This window comes from Lepisma saccharinum, chromosome 16, assembly GCF_977018435.1.
Source record: "Lepisma saccharinum chromosome 16, izLepSacc3.1, whole genome shotgun sequence".
NCBI lineage: Eukaryota > Metazoa > Arthropoda > Insecta > Zygentoma > Lepismatidae > Lepisma > Lepisma saccharinum.
The window spans coordinates 50,674,708-50,694,178 of NC_139244.1; the positions used below are offsets into that span (position 1 = coordinate 50,674,708).

Below are 19,471 nucleotides of genomic sequence, written 5' to 3' on the forward strand. Positions count from 1 at the left end.
GTGCAATGTTTTTGAAACTTCGTCAAAGTTCTTTTTCTGTCAACTTCAATAGATGGCCATCCAAATTGTTCGTTGGTATTGTGAAATGTTGCAATAATTTACCTCAGTGAGTTCAGTGCATCAATACACACGATTTGCAAAACATTATTTTTTTCCGCCTTTGGCAACACTTTGCTTATTTGTTATTAAAACATGCATGTTCTTACATATGTTTGTCTCTCTAAATTTTCCCAATATACAGGGCATTCTCTTGGCAGAAAGCGTTTCTTCTCATCCCGTTTCGCTATTCCGTTATACGGTCGTAAACACAGGATTGCGTGACTTTTCGGACACTCTGTATATGAAGGGTCATGCCCAGTAACATTTTGCAATTAATATTTCATTTTTCTTGAATTTGACGAGCATTGACTTTCCTTATTTTTTCCTTTAACCCTTCATTCATACATACATACATATGTGTACAGTGGCTTTTTTCTGGGAATAAAGGTTTTGGTACTCATAAATTGGTTTGTGTTCATCATAAGAACTACTCAAAAAGTTATGGTACAATCATAAATAATCACCTGTAAAAGGGTGCAGGCATGGTGTACCATTGTGTACCACCAGAAAAAAAAAGTATATGTATAATTCTCAATGTTTTCTTAAAATGATTAACTCTGGTGAACAACTGCCATCAGTATTGGATATATTTTGTGCTCTAATAATAATATTTTTTACAGACCGCTACTGATATTGAAGGAGACGACTATTATTCTGCTACGGAGAATATCAGTGAGCTCTCAATAGATAAAAGATCTCTCCTAACTTTGACAAACATTCAACATGATTCAATCACAAACCACTCCTCAGCCAGCAGTGAGAGTTTTTTGGAAATTCACTCATCCACTGATGATAGCTCAAGTATCGACAGCAATGAAGACTTCGGGAGCCTTGAGTTAAGTTCATGGGAGAGCTGTGTTTGGAGATGGTGTCCCAGAATGAACAATTGGATGGGTATGTTTGTGTAATAATTTATATGAAAGTTACTGTGATGTGGATTTCATAATTTACTAACTCTTCTACAGGTCCACAGTTCCCATATTCTTAACCCAGATATGTCTCAGTTTTTTAAAATTTTTATGAGGATTGGTCTGAAAATAAGTTTCCTTTAATTTGCAAAGAAGTGTTTGTAGGATATCAGCCAGGTTATGGTTTGGGTGGAATTTTGGCCAATGTTAGTCAAGCCATTTCAATTTTTTCTCTCCATTCGAAAACTGCTATGATATGATATGAAAAATTACAGCATTCATGTGAATCTTTTGGTTTTCTCTGTTGCCTAGATATTCTCAATAGCTTCAAGGATACGTAAGCCTATTAAAAAGGTGAGGTAAAGTTCCCCATGCACTTTGCACCATGCCATCAGGCATACATATGGTGATGTGGAGGTAGGGTCCCACACATTCTATCTATATCAGCCATGTTGGAGGTGATGTGGTCAGCACCATGCTCCAGCTGCCTTTACTCCCCAGGGTTGCTCCAAGGTACCCATTTGGTTGAGGGTGGGTGAGTTCCATAGATGCTTTATGCAAGGACAAGGCCAGAAAAAGTCCTACCTTAGATCGCCCAACCGAAGAATCCACATAGCAGGCAGATGCCGTACCGACTAGAGCACTGTGGTTCCGCTCCGTAAGCCTATTAAACTCTTGTGTAAAGCTAGACAATAGTGAAAGCAAACTATACAAAGATTCACATGAATGCTCTAGGGGGAATTCTAAGCATATGTAATTTTTCATATTTTGGAATATCAGCAGTCTTTTGAAGAAAATTCAAAAACGGCTGCGCTGGCACTGGCCAAAGGTTCAGCCGAGCCTTAAGTCAACCTTTACTTCCAGCATTTTGAATGCATACATTGCTTGTTGGGTCATTCCATGTCAAATCATCCACAATTTTGTGAAAATGTCACCCACCATCCCCGATTTTGATGAAATTCGGTATGCTTATAGAACATTTGATGCTGATTACAAAAATGAGAACTTTTTTTAAAATTGGTCAAAGGATTCAGAAGTTATGCACTTTTTAAGATCTCCGTGTACGCCACATGCGGCTCCACTTTGAATGTCACGCACTAGGTTATAAACGATTTTATCTTCCCTCGGGTTTGCCGTAGAAACTTCAAGTTTGTTTTCTTTTGTTCAGAATAGTATAAGCTTTCATTTAAATAACGTTTCAGATGAATGCATCAATAAACATGTATTTTTATATATAGTTTTATGTATTTTTTTAGAAAAATAAATGACTAACTTCAAGAGCGAATTTCATGCAATGCCCCCCCTTCAATTTCCCCCCAATTTTATATGTAGGTAGCTCAGAGTATGTACTAATGCCTGATGAAAAAATTGGGATGGGCGGTTCAGAGACAGGGTGATTAAAAAATCATTTGCATAAAATGACATTAAAAGTAAATCTTCTTAAAAATTAGCACAAAACCTGAAGTACAATATGTTTCAAGCTACAATATTCAAAATTTATGTTCACTATGTGTGAATGTAAGCATAGGCGTAACCTGGCGGGGGTAAAGGGAAGCTCTTGCCCTCTCCCAAATTTATGGATTTATTTAAAATTTGCAAGTAATAATTACAGTTGAACTCATATTGAAGTTCCTCGATTTTACATTTTCCTTCATTTTGCATTCAATCTTGGTGGTCCCAACATAGTAAATTGTTTAGAAATTTTCTAAGATTTTACATTTTCCCGCATATTATTTTTTTTCAGCTTGGTCTCCTTGATAACGTAAAATCGAGGTTCCACTGTATCTAAGTTAGTTTCAACAGTCTTAATTTTTTTAAAAAAAAATATATTTTATGCCTTCATGGCGTGGTGCTATGCACAGGGGAGCACTTTACTTTTACTTTTATATATATATATAATCATTAATAACATTCTCAAATTTAGAAAATTTATTTTCGAGAACATTCTTTTTGTGCATTTTATCTCAATATGGAAGTTCTTTTTTTGGCTACTCTTCATGGGGATACGTAATATGAAGTAAGAATTAATACTACACATTTGTGCTGATTGAAGTTTTTTTTCAAATTGAGCTTTTTCGCCACATACCACAGAAAATATCCTTGTGACGGGATAGTTGGAACAGAAAAAAAATACTTGTATAGACTTCTATAGTATAAAGCAACCAGTATGGCAATTATGTACCAATTCCGTAGAAACAGTATTCAAGGCATAAATTTCTTAGTAATCACCTAGGGTGAAATGACAACCCACAGTACAATGTGTCAGCGATTGCAAAGTATTACAACAGTACCAGGAAGTATTCACTATTTTGAACTTACAGGTTCCGTAAGTTACTTTTTACAAGTAACTGGGTTTCTTTTACAGTTGCTGTAACAGTAACGTACTGTTAATGATCATTGATTTGTGTAAAAGTTACACAAAATTATGGATGTCCCGAAGCCGATTACAGATGTATGAAAATCGGCAGAAATTGACATATCGGCATCGGTATCGGAATCGGCAAAAATCCGATATTTAAACTGGTACAGATTATACTAGACTTTTACCTTCTAATAAGTTTTATATTCTAGTTTTGTAAGATTTATTGAAAATTTGGTTATGATTTGTCATTATTGTAGAGTTTTTGTAATAAAGTTATTGCAAACTTTCATTCAGAGGATCAACCTAACTATAAATCGGAAATAAAACAGTACATTGCTGTTGTATTGGAAATTCAAAAATGAGTATTTAAACCTGAAGTAAGTGCTGAGAAAATACTTGAGCATACCTGCTGCATCAGTATTGAGTGTTCAGTGTTGCTGAACAGATTTGCGATAAGAGAAGAAGTAGGTTACTTCCAGAAGTGCTTCCAAATCTCGTATTTCTGAAGTTGAATCTGGCAGAACAGGAATTCGTTTTGCATTTCAAAGAACTGCTTGTGTACTAATGTTAAATCTCTAGGTTCACATAACCTTTTGTACATAGATGCAAATGTACATTCACATCTCTTGAGAATATATATGATATGCAATAGAAATGTACATAGCAAATTTATTTTTGTCATGCAGAAAATAACATCTCATTTCTGTTTAATAATCTTATGTATCGGAATCGGTTAAATATCGGAATCGGTATCTGTTCCAAAAATTAGCGGTGAGTACATCGGCATCGGTAAATTTTCAGCTTCGTCACATCCCTACACAAAATCAATGATCATGAAGACTTCCGTGTTTTACTTATGTTTCTAGTACATAATATGTATTCATATATTTACATTATTACTGGTAATAAATGATGGAAAACACAGTCAGCTTTGCTTGAACGATTATAATTAAAAAATCATTTGTATGCTGACCATGGTGTTTTGAATATGGTGTCATTGATTCCACTTGCACCTATTTCTTTCTCCCCCATTCCAAGTTCAACAAGATCCAAAGACCCACTCCCTCGACAATGACTTTTTCCTAGCTGGACAACAACATTCCAAACGAACACAGCAGTCTACCAAAAACAATGGAGCTTTCACATGCAATTAGAAATGAATTACAGTAAAGCGTGGATGTTCTAAATTTAGCATGCAACAAAGCATAGCTTCTTTGCCAGCAATTCCAAGAAAATCCTTTCACGTAGCATCCGGAGAAGGTACATATTTTATTTTTATAGTCTTGAACAGAATTGTCCAATTTAGCTATTTCCCTACTGCAAAAAGTAACTCTGTTACCGTTGTTAACATTACAGGTACTTACTTTTAAGAGTAGCTAGTTACAGTTAGAATTCCTAAATAAAAAGTAACTGTACTTGTAACTTTGTAACTATTTACTTCGAAACACTAGTTGTTTAACAGTCAGAGCAAAATAATATGTGCTGATGTAATATGTTTTGTATAACTGTATGGTTTGACTTTTGTGAAGAAGTGGCTTTCCGAATTCCAACTGTAAACAGTTATGTAGTAGCATGTGTGTGCGTGACTCAAACTTGTTTGTGGGATTGCTTCAAAAGTCCACGTGAAAATGGAGATGCAGCTATTAAATTCTCGCATCCACTTGATCCATCAACTTCCTACTACTGGCCACAAAATATTCTGTGTCCAGTGGACATTAACAATACAAATGTATAGACATATGTACTTATTGATAAGTCAAATACTTTAGTGTGCTTGGAATGGTCAAAATATCCATGTAAAATGTGAACGGCACAATTTATAGTACATGAAATTTTTGCAATGCATAGAGTACAATTTTTAGGTACTATCTTAATGGGTGTCACTTGGAGACTATCTTCGGGTTGAGATAATCACAAAGTTTTCCATCGCATAAAAATAGTGTCCAGGATTATTTGATAAATACATTTGAAAAACCACAATTATTACTCTTTATTCGTTTGTTCCTCAAGTGCCAGGAGGATCACAAAATATATTTAACTTGTAAATTTTAATTAATATATAAATTCGGTAGTGGCAAATATTTCCCTTTGCCCCCGCCAGGTTACGCCTATGCTTACATTCACACATAGTGAACATAAATTTTGAATATTGTAGCTTGAAACATATTGTACTTCAGGTTTTGTGCTAATTTTTAAGAAGATTTACTTTTAATGTCATTTTATGCAAATGATTTTTTAATCACCCTGTCTCTGAACCGCCCATTCCAATTTTTTCATCAGGCATTAGTACATACTCTGAGCTACCTACATATAAAATTGGAGGGAAATTGAAGGGGGGGGCATTGCATGAAATTCGCTCTTGAAGTTAGTCATTTATTTTTCTAAAAAAATACATAAAACTATATATAAAAATACATGTTTATTGATGCATTCATCTGACACGTTATTTAAATGAAAGCTTATACTATTCTGAACAAAAGAAAACAAACTTGAAGTTTCTACGGCAAACCCGAGGGAAGATACAATCGTTTATAACATTCAAAGTGGAGCCGCATGTGGCGTACACGGAGATCTTAAAAAGCGCGTAACTTCTGAACCCTTTGACCAATTTTTAAAAAAGTTCTCATTTTTGTAATCAGCATCAAAAGTTCTATAAGCATACCAAATTTCATCAAAATCGGGGATGGTGGGTGACATGGCCTGGATGAATTGACGTGGAATGACCTTGTTGTGTTCCCGTTTTATACTCAGTGGATCTACTTATGATTAATCCACTGCGGCGAACATGAGATGTATATGCTTACTATGAAGCCCTCAGGATGTGGGAAATAAGTATGGGTATGTTTACGTAAAATTTACTAATATCACAGAAATTTAAATGTATTGTCTAGACATGTACCTCAGTCACATAAATTTTTGAAATCACTCAGATTGACATTGGCATAGTAAATTGCAATAAAAATGAAAATCAATATAGTAATGGAAAGATTACCATGACAATGGCAGAAACTAAGTACAGATTATGATTTTATAATTTAATATTACATGTGTATGCTTACTTGTGATTAATGAAAAATTTGTTCACACAAGCTTGTAATGCAACATGAAGAGAGAGAGAGAGAGAGAGAATTTATCTTATTTTATGTATTATTTTTAATGCAAATTTTACTATTTCTTTTTAAAAGTTGTGATTTATGAGTGAGTTTTTTGTGTTTGTTTGGAAGATGAATTTACTATGCACGTAAATATATTGCTAAAAGTATGTTTTTAAAGATATGCTTGACAACCAATGACATGTGATATTTTGAATTAAGTTAATTAACTAATTAATATTTATTTCGTATGGATTTTTTTATAACAAATCAGTCAGCTGTTAACTCGTGACCTCTCAGACTTCAACCCTTTTTGGTGAGCGGTTACGAATTATATTTCTATTAACCTGTTACAATTATTACAGAAGTTAGAAAAACACATTTTTGCTTCAAAATAATGTTTTGGTCATTTGTAACTAGAGACATTGAAATATTATCTAAATGGAGACAGTCTATCTCATCCTCCTACAAATAACACTTGATTATACAGTGCCTTTCACGGTCAAATCATCCACGCAGCGGCAGCAAGCGCACCTGGCAGCGAGAGTTTGTCTACCAGCAAACTTGATGCAACATCCGTGTAACTGGAAACACTAGCAATGTAATGAAATAAGATCGTACAATTACATGGACAGTTACAATTAGAATAAGCATGTATGTTACAAGATGTGTTGGAAATGTTCTCATTTAGCAAATTTTCACTAACTCGTATCAGTTTCTCTTCCAAAATTGCTTCAATTTATCTCCTGATATTTTCTTTCAATTGTTCTAATGTATGGCTTCAGGTTTAAAATCTTGGGAGCTTGCCACACAGATGACTTAAAAATGTCTGTTTTGTGTGCAAGGTGCCGGTGGATTTTTTTAGGATTATGTTCCAATCATGCTCTAACATCGTCTACTTTCTCCTCAGTAAACACACGTTGTTTCACCCTTCGCTTCTTATCAATGGCAACCCCTGTTTCCCTAAATTTGTTCACAAGTTTTAGAACACTGTCTCTGGGAATGCTGCTGTGAAATGCCTTATAACTTCCTTCCCTACAAGAATTCATAATGACTTAAGAGTACATAAAAATTTGTTGTTTTAAATTGTACAGATAGCATGGCATTATTAGACTGCAGAAAAGCACCAGTATCTAATACGTAAAGTAAAACAAAACAATCTCAAACACTTGTAAACACCTTAATACTTCACAGAGATGTGCAAACTGGACACCAGCTATCTGGATAATGAAGCACTGGCGCGCCCAGTGCCAATGTCAGCGTACAGCTGTGGATCTAAATGTTGGCAGACGTGCTTCAACCTGCCCAGCAAGCTGGCCGCTGCTACGCAGGTGACTCAACCATGAAAGGCACTGTATATGCATGGATTTATTTTAAAAGTCCTGAACTGTGGCCATGCGGTCTAAAGCATCATCCTTTTGGCTCCAGCCATGGGATGAGCAAGTACAAGTCTCCTGGGGAAGCGTAACAACTTTTCTCCTGAGATTTCGGCCTTTGTATGGGACTGGTGGCCACCCACCATTGTGAGGAAATTGGGGAGCTATGTATGAGTAGTGTAACCCAGACGTGGAAACCTACAACAACAACCGGAGGTGGAAGTGAACTTTTTTATTATTATTATTATTATTATTATTATTATTATTTTGGAAAATTCATTAATACTAAATTGATTTCTATTCAAAACTCTTGAAAGAGGTTTTGTGCAGATAGGATCTACTGTTAAACCTAAGTTATACATTTGTCAAGGAAAAGAGAAAATAATTAGTGTAACTGGGAATTACTTACAAATCAGATTTAGATACTATGTCATACCATTCTTAAAATACTGTAATTGTATCTACTTTTATTTTGACACGTAATACAGGTTATTTCTGTCATAAATATCTGTTATGATATCTTCTCTTAATGAGTCTAAAAGTTTGATTCTTAAATACACTACATTTGCCACTTTATTAGCGAACACTTTGATACTGAAGTACTACAGTAGACACTATAGTCTTGTAGTTTTACTACCCAATTTTAAAATAATCGTCTAAAATAGGGTTTATTTTACTAATGACTGTGCAAAGTGTGGTATAAGCTATGCCTAAATCTGCAGCTATTTCATTTTAATTGTATGTGGATTAGCATTCACTTCCTGCATGATTTTTACTTTCTGCTCAAGCATGTGACTTTTCCTCTTTCCGTTGTCCATGGTCCACCAGTAGCAATTGAAAACTGTCACGTCTGTGACATCGTTGTGGCTTTGTTATGTACAAATCAACTGAATTTTATAAAAGTTAGTATGTATAACACCAAATTATGTATAGATGCATTAAATACAAATATCGTTTAACATGTTTTAAAATTATATTTTTGCTGGAACCTACAGTAATTTACGTATAAATAAGAATTACACAGGACTGATTTATGTATAATGCAGTCCCAACTGTATATCCATTGAGCTAGAAAAAATTTAAATTAGCATCAAGCCTAGAGCAAACAGTCTCTTCCCATCCATGTAACAGATACAAGAAGTCATAGAGTTCAGGGTCAACACCTGTTGGATTTGATATGAAATCACCAAGGTTCAGTTTGCCTGTCTTGAACTTATTTTGTTAATAGAGAAATAATATTTGATTTTTATTTACAGGATACAGACTTCACAAATTTCTGAAATCATTTCCAAACATAGCTCATCATATAATATATTCACTATTGATTGGCAGAACTGTGGTGTTGTGTGGCCCAGATTCCAGAAAGAGGAAAGTGTCAAAGATTATATCATGTCTTATTCCTGTAGTGCCGAATCATTTGCAAGAGCCAGTAAAGTTTTTAAGGTAAGTGCAATTTTCAAAACAAAGAACTACTGATATGAACTACACTGGTCAAAATAATTAAGGAATCAAGACAGATGGAGCAAAACTGACCCAGAAATTTGTGCAACAGTGATTTATTTGCATGTGTTTGGCTTTCCCTCAACAGATATGATTACTTAAGCACTCTGCGACCAGACCATTACTTGAAAGACGAGATGTAATAGTAGTTGCTTCTGTTTCCTGATTTCTTTGCATGTGTTTGGCTTTCCCTCGACAGATACGGTTACATTACGAACAGTTATGGCTAAGGCAGAACCCAAGAGGGTGTTTATACAAGTGACACATGATAGGACACACTGCAGGTGAGTATACAACAGTGCAATAAGTTGATTCAAACAGTGATGTTGACCACAGAAACCGACCTCTAGTAAAGTGTGTGATCTTCATGAAATGCTAACACTGCTGTACACCTGTTTGGCATGGAATGAAAAAGATTATCGATAAATTCTGGGGGGAACCTTTGCCATTCGTCGAGGACATCCATTTCCAACTGTTAAAAAGTTGCAGGAGAACGCGGTCTAGGTGGTATGCATCTTCCCGAGGAGTCCGAGACATGCTCTATTGAATTAAGGTCTGGGGAATGTGCAGGCCTAACATCCTCTCGATGCCCTCATCCTGAAGCATGTCATTTACTATCTGTGCTCGATGAGGGCAAACATTATCATCCATAAAAATGAATGATTCACCGATTTCTGCAGCCAGAGGTGGAACATAAAGCCTAACTATCTTGCCTCGATACCGCTGGACTGTCAAGGTACCATTCCAGATGACATGGCAGTCAGTATATCAGTCATTGGCAATTCCTGCCCACATCATAATTCCACCGATGCCATACTGGGATACTTCATGCATATCAGCTGGACAATGATGAGTGCCACGTTCCCTCCAGATCAGCATGCGCCTATTGTCTGCAGCCGGCCCCCGTGGGGGAGTGGTTAGCACATCATGCTGCAACGCCAGGGGTTCCGGGTTTGAATCCTGGCTTAAGCATGGACGTTTGTGATGTCTATTCATTAATTTCATCATATCATCACTCATCCCCATCTTCGCAAATTAGCCACAAGTGGCACAAGAAGCGAAGTAAAGTAAATCAATCAAATCAAAGTCTAACTGCAGACTAAAGAGCAACTCTCTGTCAAGAGAACTGGACTCCACTCGGCATGCCCCCAATCACGGTGCTCCGGGGTCCAGTTTCAACTGGTCCGAAGATATTGTGCGTAGGGGGCACCTTGCTGTAGTCAGTTGCACATGGTTTGGGTTGATACTCTCAGCCTTTGCATCTGTTCTTCTTCCATCCTTCCAATGGCTCTCCATGTGATAGATTATTTTAAATCGCTCTGTGGCAGCATTGTTCATATTGAGTACTCCACTACACAACCCCACATACACTCTCTCAGTCAATATCACACTTCTGGGATGTCAGTGTGGCTGCTTCATTTCACGTCTTATCACTGTTCCTGAGTCATACCTCCTGATGCTGCTGTGCCTACACTCCAGTGTGGAATGTTACAGCCAGGGTTATCAAGGCCAAAAAAATCATAGTTTCACAGTTTTCTGGGTCGCGTATGCAGTTTCTGACTTGCTCCCCTATTTTTTTTTACCAGTGTATCAGCTAATAACTTCTCTCTTGAAAACTGAAATAGACAATATGATAAACCCTTTGTTCATCCTATATTAAGAATATTTCATCCTGAAATAGAATTATTATGTGTAAATATTTTCTCCCATTTGTGTGCATGCTGAAAAGTAAAAGTTTCAGACTGACAAAAGTGCAGAATGTTTATTAAAACTGTTATTTCTGTTTCATTCCTTACATAGATATGATCTTTACAAGGAAAGCATGTTTTGGTTTAGTCTCTTACTGAACATCCAGTTAAAGTAGTACCCCTTTTTTCCAAGATGATACATTCCAAGACCTGTCACAAATACTCAGACCCACTGTAACAAACCCTACACGTAAATTACACACGTTTACTTGCATACGTACTTGTCATGAAGTTCATTTTATAAATTAGATGGAGTAAGGCTATACCAACTTTAAACTAGAGATGGATATAACCAATCCTAATAACCAATAGTTCACCAATCTGATACAAATATTCCTTTTTTTTAATTCTTTAATTAATTAAGTACCCAGGTGATCACAGTGGGTTTTGTCATGAAAAACAAACTGTGTATTTAGACACTGTACAAAACTAGTATATACTAATTGTTCCTTTAAATCCATAAAAAATACTAGCAAAATGGCAGAATTTTACACTAAGTTACAAGCTTTTGGTGGATATATTGGAAATTTTTAGTTATTTTACAGATATACTGATATGCCTATTACGTCTATTATAATAATAATAATAATAATAATAATAATAATAATAATCGAGTGATAGAGAACCAATTATTCTGTTCCTTTCCTGCATGAACCGATTATTAAATATATTATTATACTGAACAGTGAAAAATATTGTTTATACAAGAACAATACATTGTTGAATTAATTGTTGACAGTTGCTGAAACCAAGGATAACTGAAACCATGGCAATCAAATCTATTGGCATGAATAACTACTATCATTTCGTATGGTTTTAGGTGAATAATTTGCATTTAACATTTTATTTTGAAAACAAAGGAAATTGTGTGTCTACTATAATAATTATTTACGAGTAATTTATGTTCATATACATTTTAGATGGCATAAAGGCATTCTGATTTCAACTCACATTGAAACATATAAGGTAATTGGATTGTGTGTTCCCGAAAGGCTCTCAGTTCATGACATGCTCAGCACTCAAGACAAGGTATGAAATTTTGTTTTTATTTGAGGTGTATATTTTTAGATAAAAGTAAAATTATCTGTAAACATTTCAGCCAAACCTAAACAAATTTATGTAATTCTCATTCACTAATGAATCAGTAGCCTCAGTTTACTGCACATTTTGACTCTAGGTGTACTGCAGGTGTATTCTGGTGTCAGGCTGATGCAAGGAAATAATGTTCAACAAAGTAGACGGATATCTGTGTTCAAGTTCAGAAGATTCAATAAATGCCTGTCTGCTGCTTTAAATGTTCATTTGATTAGTTAGCATGCACCATGTGAGCACACACCAGGGTTGTTAGAGATCCAGGAATTTTAACCCTTAGATGCCAAGACTGTTTACAGGTATTTGCACTAACGCCAAGCATGTTTTCAGCAGGAAATTTGAAATTCTGCATGCTTCTAAATGAAATTTTATATTTTTGGAACTAAGAACGTTAGAGGTACAAATGATAATTCGTTTTGTTCAGTTTACTTTGGGCTAAAATCGTGATTGAAAAAAAAAAAAAGATTTCGTAATCAGTTAGAAGAAGAAAAGAAAAAGGTAAAGATAAAGGTAATTTTTTTTTACACAAAATTTGAAATTCATCGGACCTCCACGCAGGCTATGCCAGGACGTGAATTTCCAAAAGGTACCCACATAATGCCTGGTATGTTTGCCATTGACATAGAAAAATTTACGCACTTATTTGTAATACTTTCGGGGAAAGAGAATATGTTTCAATATAGAGCAAAGAAATTCGAAGCTCCACAAAATAATTTGTTATCTTACCTTGACCCCACCTGGCTGCCATGTACCTCCTACCGGGCATGTGCTTTTGGAAGCATAAGGTGCAGAGAGGAACATTGCATTCTGGGCACTGGAAATTTGTTTTCTTCTCTTTGCCCTCCTCTGCACAAAACTTGCAACTTTTCCCCCTTTGCCTCCACATGCATGTGTAGGGTCTGCCTGGATGTTATTGATGGACGTGGGGTATCTTGAGAGGTCCTGGCAGAGATGCCCCCCTTCCCCTCCTCCAAGAGGAGGCTTATAAGCTGAAGTCTGAAGTCCCAGTGTGTCACAGTCCCAGTGTGTCATGTAATTATGGTAGAGTCGATATTTTAGGTACGCATTCAGAACTGTCTTGTTAAGTAAATGCATAGAAAGTTTGGTCATCTATTTCCGAGTCAGTCTGTGCTGGAAGTGCATTCCTTATTTGGTCTGTTTGTCAACATACACCATGGACTTGTTATAGTCGACAATTGAAATTTCCATCTACTGGTGGTGGGTGCATGTTTGTCAGAATGTAAACTTCTTGTCCTTCCAACAGGTCACTGTGAAACCTCCACACGCAAAAGAAACAAATATCTCCTTTTGAGAGATGTAAATGCTTTCATGTGAAGAGGGGGACATACCTTGTTGACTTGGATTCACAGTACCACAGCTCTGGATTCCAAGAGTCGCTAGTTTGTCGTACAATGCAGGTGATGGGAAATAGTTGTCCATAAACAATTTATGGCCAACGTTTCTCACCTTCTGTGTCAAGTCAGCTACTAGCTGATGTGTCGCTGTCCTTGTCTGTGTGGCTGGCTCACTGTTTTTTCCCAGGTATGTTGTCATGTTGTAAGTATATGCCTATATGTCACTGATTTGTAATATCTACATTCCAAACCTTTTTTGTGCTTATACTGTTTGAAGATCACTCTACCTTTGAATAGAACCATGACCTTATCGACAGATATATGTTTGGTAGGAGCAAAGTGTCTGCTGTATTGGTCATTGTTTCCATTAAATAAATGTCTGATCTTCCACAATCTATTGTAGATTTGGGTTTCGGTGCTGGGAATTGTCCTTGAAATGAAAAAAAAACCTGAAGATATGTAAAAATCGGTATCTGCAGATAGCTTGTCTGTACCAGGGAATTGAAAACAGTTTCTCACATGCCCAATAGTCTTTGATTCTGTCTACTCTGTGATGCCCCATTGCCAGAAGAATGGGAAGGAAGTTGAAGTCGTGGATCGTAAAAGGAGTCGCTTGTCTTGTTGACACATGTTTCGCAACATGCTGGTCGTAGTATCTTTGGGGTTCCACAACTAGTAGACAGAAAAGTGCATCTGTGAACAGTAGTCAGAAGAAGTCAAGAGGAGATGAATTTGCATCCATGGGGGCAGTCGCACCATGGTTACCTGTAAATGGTAGGGGAGTAAACTGTTGGTGCCATCCAGTTGGTTTTTACCAGGTCGAGTCACTTTCGTTGTCTGAAGATCCACCCTGAGTCACCTCGTCCTCACTGGAGTCACTCCCCAAAGTCATCAGGTGGGCGATGTCTTCGTCTCCCCCTTCCTAATCCATACCTAATAACTCATTGTCAATTTCACTCAGTGACAAGCCTGGTCTTCTTGTCATCTTATACGCCCTTTACTCTTGTTGGAGGAGAAAAAAGTCTCAATGCCACAGCTCACTGCTGGTCACACACCACAAGCTGGGGAATACACACACTGAATGAAAGTTCAAACTCGAATAATTTCAATTCATCCAACCTGCTATGTTAGTCTGTCATACCCTCCGTGGCAACTTACCTAAGTAAACAAGGGGCTAAAAATATCATGACCAACAGAAAGAAGGCAAATAATTCAACAATACTTCCTTTGTAATCCTACAGTGTAGTTTTGTGAAACAGCAAAGAGCAGTCAGCTGTTTTTCAACCCTTTGTTGTCAGCTGGAGGCTTCTGACTTTCTTTCCCTTCCACCTCCCCCTTCCCTCCTCCGGCTGCCTCGACCTGTGTTTTTGGCACCAGGCTGTGTTTTCGGCACCAGGAATGTCGGAAGGCCATACTTCTAATGCCAAAAGTATGTTTTGAAACACAAAAATTGAGAAATAAGCGATGTTTTAGAAACCAATGAATAAAACAAAACAATTTTTCGAACATCACCCCCCCCCCACCTCCCGGAATAGTGACAATGAAATTAAACTTTACTAATTGTTAATTACATACCTCTAGACTCGTGCACATCTCAAAACATGTATATCCGATCATTATCCAAGTTACAGTATGTTAAAAAAAAAAGTAACATACTAGGAGAAAAAGCTGCTTGTGACACCGGTGTCACAAGCCGTTCGGAAACGAAATACCTTCTGTGACACCCGTGTCACGGCCCATCCTTTAAGGTTTAAATTCCGGTCCAGGAAAGGAAATCAGTAAGCGTAATGTGTTCTGGACCGTAAAGAACCTTTTTATCTGTAAAGTATTTCAATTCGGTCCAGAAATATTTTTTTTCCAGATCAATTTAAATATAGTCCAGGAACCTTTTTTCCGGATCAGTTTAAATAGGGTCTACGTTCTGTATTGAAATGAAACAATAAGTAATGTGCACCAAAATTAAATTGGGCAAGGAAAAAAAATATTCAGTCCTGTTACGGGACTCAATAGAACTCATTAGAATGTATGGGTTCCTGATCTTTAACAATCCCAGGGTTGGGGGGGGGGGGGGGGTTAGAGGTCCAGGAATTTTAAATAAATTCAGTTCCCATCAGCAAGTGCAAATAGGTTCTAGACCATAAAGAAACTTTTTACGTTTAAAGTATTTCATTTCGGTCCAGGAACATTTTTTCCAGATGAATTTAAATACGGTCCAGGAATCTTTTTTCTGTATCAATTTAAATGTAATAATAATAATAATATCAATATCGTCTTTATTGAGAGGCATTCATACTTATAATGTAAACAATTAATGTACTGAAGGTGCAGAGTTAAATCTAAAACCACAATTAGAATACAATTATTACAGCTAAAACTAAATCCAATACCTCATTCCCATTCATTACAGAAAAGACAAATCCAAACACTATTGTTTGGACAGTAGATGCTGCTTTAGGTTTTGGTCCAGAAACCTTTTTTTCCAGATCCATGTAACCCTTATGTGAGCAAGCTATTTTTGTAAAGTGTCTGATCAAGCAGTGTCTGTCGGACACTGCATCATTTTAAATGAATTTTGCCCTTCTAATGCAAGATTTTTATGTTCCATTGCATTGGAAACGAGCAAGTGACATGATATTATTGAACCTAATCATTATTGTTATGTCCATAATTCTTGTATTCATCATCATCATCATCATTGTAATGGCATGTTGTTGTATTTTTTGCAGCATAGTATATGAAACATGTTAGGCCGGAAGGTAGTGTGAGAAAATAGTTTTATTTGTTCACATACTTTTCATTTTTTCTATTTTAGCGTTAATAATATTTTTATGTGATGTCTTATTAAATACTTTATTTTTTATTAAACATTTGTTAATACATATTCCAGTAGACTTCTTTACATATCAATTGCACACTGTGTCCGACAGACACTGCTTGCCCATTTATATGAGTGAAATGGAGAATATTTTTTTTACACCTGACCTTCTTTATCAAACAAAGTCAAATATTGTGAAATGAGAAAAAAAGAGAAACAAACAAAGTCATAAAATATCATGTTATAGAGTCTCTGAATTAAAGATGGTATATAGTCTTACCATAAATACTGTCACAAAGTTTTCAGTAAATTGACACAAAATGCTGAGAGATATTTTAATATCCTAATAACATTACTGAAAGGGATGCACGACAAATCAAAATCGCAAATCGTTATTCAAAATGGCCACCCTTATCACGCACACATTCCGTAAGTCTTTGTGGCCACGCATCAATTGAATTACGTAACATACCGACTGGAAAATGAGCAACTGCTTTCAGAAGAGACCGCTTTAAACTTTCAATATTGGGATGTCTCTTCTTGCAAGCCATCTCCTGAAGCTTGGACCACAATTTGTAGTCCAAAAGGTATAGGTATGGACTTGCAGAAGGCCAATCCGAAGTGGAAATGAAGTCTGGAACATTTGCCTTGAGCCACTGCTGTGTTGTTCGGGCCTTATGTGCTGGGGCTGAATCCTGCTGGAAGCTCCGGTTCTGCCCATGGAAGAGGGTGTTGTTGAGATTCGTGACTAGTCTCGCAAGCACTGTCTTCTGGTACACTTTGGCTGATGTTTTGACCCCTTTTTCACAGAAATGGAGCATGCCCTCATAGCAAATGTTCCAGACTTCATTTCCACTTCAGATTGGCCTTCTGCAAGTCCGGACCTATACCCTTTGGACTACAAATTGTGATCCAAGCTTCAGGAGATGGCTTGCAAGAAGAGACATCCCAATATTGAAAGTTTAAAGCGGTCTCTTCTGAAAGCAGTTTCTCATTTTCCAGTCAGTATGTTACGTAATTCAATTGATGCGTGGCCACAAAGACTTACGGAATGTGTGCGTGCTAAGGGTGGCCATTTTGAATAACGATTTGCGATTTTGATTAGTCATTCATCCATTTGAGTAATGTTATTAGGATATTAAAATATCTCTCAGCATTTTGTGTCAATTTACTTAAAACTTTGTGACAGTATTTATGGTAAGACTAGGTATTTCTCAACCTGAGATGCATACAGTGTGTCTCAAATTAGGGTTTACAGTCTTTGAACATTAATAATGGAACACTAATAACAGGAATGAACTGTTTTGCATGTCACATACCTTAAAGTTATATATGTTCGTTGGCAGCAAACTTTGTCTGCAATGCTATAGAACAGTTCGACAAATCAACGAACATGGTTTCCACAGGAGGGAAAGCACAGGTATTGTCAATCCCATGTTTCATGTCATCCAGTGATCATGGCTTTGTGGGGTACACATCGTTCTTCAGTTTTGTAGAGGTAGAAATCTAACGGTGTTAAATTGAGAGATCTGGGTGGTTATTTGATACTTCTTACATTGCCCAAAAGAAAAATTGCTCAGCTCTGCCACTTTGGATACACAAATGCCTAACACTTGGGTGGGCTGTGATGGAACTAAAAACAACAGAATGCCTACACATGCTCACACACACACTCACTGTAGATACAAAAAGTCCAGTCAAGTTATCTTTAATAATTTCTCTGTTATTAACATTCAAAGAGTGTAAATACTGTTTTGGGAGACACTGTAGTATGAGTGTTCTTTTCCTTGTTGGACATATTTGTGTATATTCAAATAACCACAATCAGTATTCGCAAGCAATACATGACTTGAAATTTTTCTAGAAGTGGCATATCCAATATGTGCCTATCCATGCAAATACTGTGTTGTCATTTTAAAAACTGAAATTTTGCACACTCCGAATTTATATTTTGTACTGTATATTTGACATTTAATTTTTCTTCATTCCCAGTCATTATCAAATATTCAGTAATTTCAACCGTTCTTTTTTTCATTGTTACAGATTAATAGACTGTGCAGTTAAATATTTCCTAGTACTATTTGTTGTGTGCTGACTTCATAAATTTAATCAACTGTAATTTGTTTTCTGTTACAGAATAATGTTACAATATTGGACGTAAACAGCAAGCAGTTATTTGGGCCAGCATATGCAGGAACTGTCTTAGCACCATTGGAGAAAGGCTGCCATGAATTTTTCATTGTTCGTGAAAGTATGCTCATTTTCCTTCAGAGTATACTGATGGAACTGGAAGAAAAGGTTTTTCTTTTCATTGAATGTGAGAGGGTTTGGGAAGATCCCAGTTCAAAAATAATGGGTGAAAGTGAAATATTGAAACACCAGACAGAATTGTTGAGGGACTTGGGGGTCCAAGGCTGTGATATTGAGATTATTAAGTACCTTAGAAAATTTGTGTCAAGTGTTTCTTAAGAGCAAAAGATGATAATGCCTCAGCATAAGGCTCTGTCATATATTAATTTTAAGAAATACACACCATGTAAATATATGTGATTTTCTACTTTGAAATTTATTTAATGTTCCTTCAACTGTTGTGCATTCTTTACTAACATACAAAAAAAAACTCTGAAAATAATTATAATTATTGATTTTTAATGTGTCATCATGGTTGGGCTTCACACAAATGCTATACCATCGCTGTTGAGTTTCTCACAAGTGTGTTGAACTGTCCTAGTTAGGATTCACACAAGTGTGTTGTACCATCATATTTGGGTTCATGCAAGTGAGTTGGACTTGACACAGATGTGTTTTACCATGATAGCTGGGCTTCGCAGAATTGTGTGTGGAACTATCACAGTTGAGCTTTACACAAATGTGTTGGACCATGATATTTGAGCCTCACACAAGTGTGTTATGTGATCATAGTTGTGCTTCACACAAGTGTGTAGTACCATGTGTCATGATTGGGCTTCACACAAGTGTGTGGAACCATTATAGTTGGGCTTCACACAAGTGTGTTGTACGGTCATGGACACTTCTGGTTTGTAACAATCACACTGAAAGTTACTGGGATTGTTGCAACCCAGAAGTGTTTGTGACTTTACCATATCATGATTGGGCTTCACAC

The 19,471-nt window shown here is 36.4% G+C and overlaps 1 protein-coding gene across 3 annotated transcripts in view; it reads left to right on the top strand.

Moving 5' to 3' along the window:
• Positions 1 to 18,886, top strand: part of LOC146000073 (guanine nucleotide exchange protein smcr8a-like) — a 39,782-nt gene extending 20,896 nt beyond the window's left edge. For all 3 annotated transcript variants that reach the window (XM_083137401.1, XM_083137402.1, XM_083137403.1), the window contains exons 8-11: positions 720 to 993; positions 9,094 to 9,280; positions 12,006 to 12,114; positions 18,484 to 18,886. In XM_083137401.1, coding sequence (XP_082993527.1) covers positions 720 to 993; positions 9,094 to 9,280; positions 12,006 to 12,114; positions 18,484 to 18,816 — 903 coding nt within the window. In that variant the 3' untranslated portion in view covers positions 18,817 to 18,886. The remainder of the gene's footprint in view (positions 1 to 719; positions 994 to 9,093; positions 9,281 to 12,005; positions 12,115 to 18,483) is intronic.
• Positions 18,887 to 19,471: the final 585 nt, after the last annotated feature.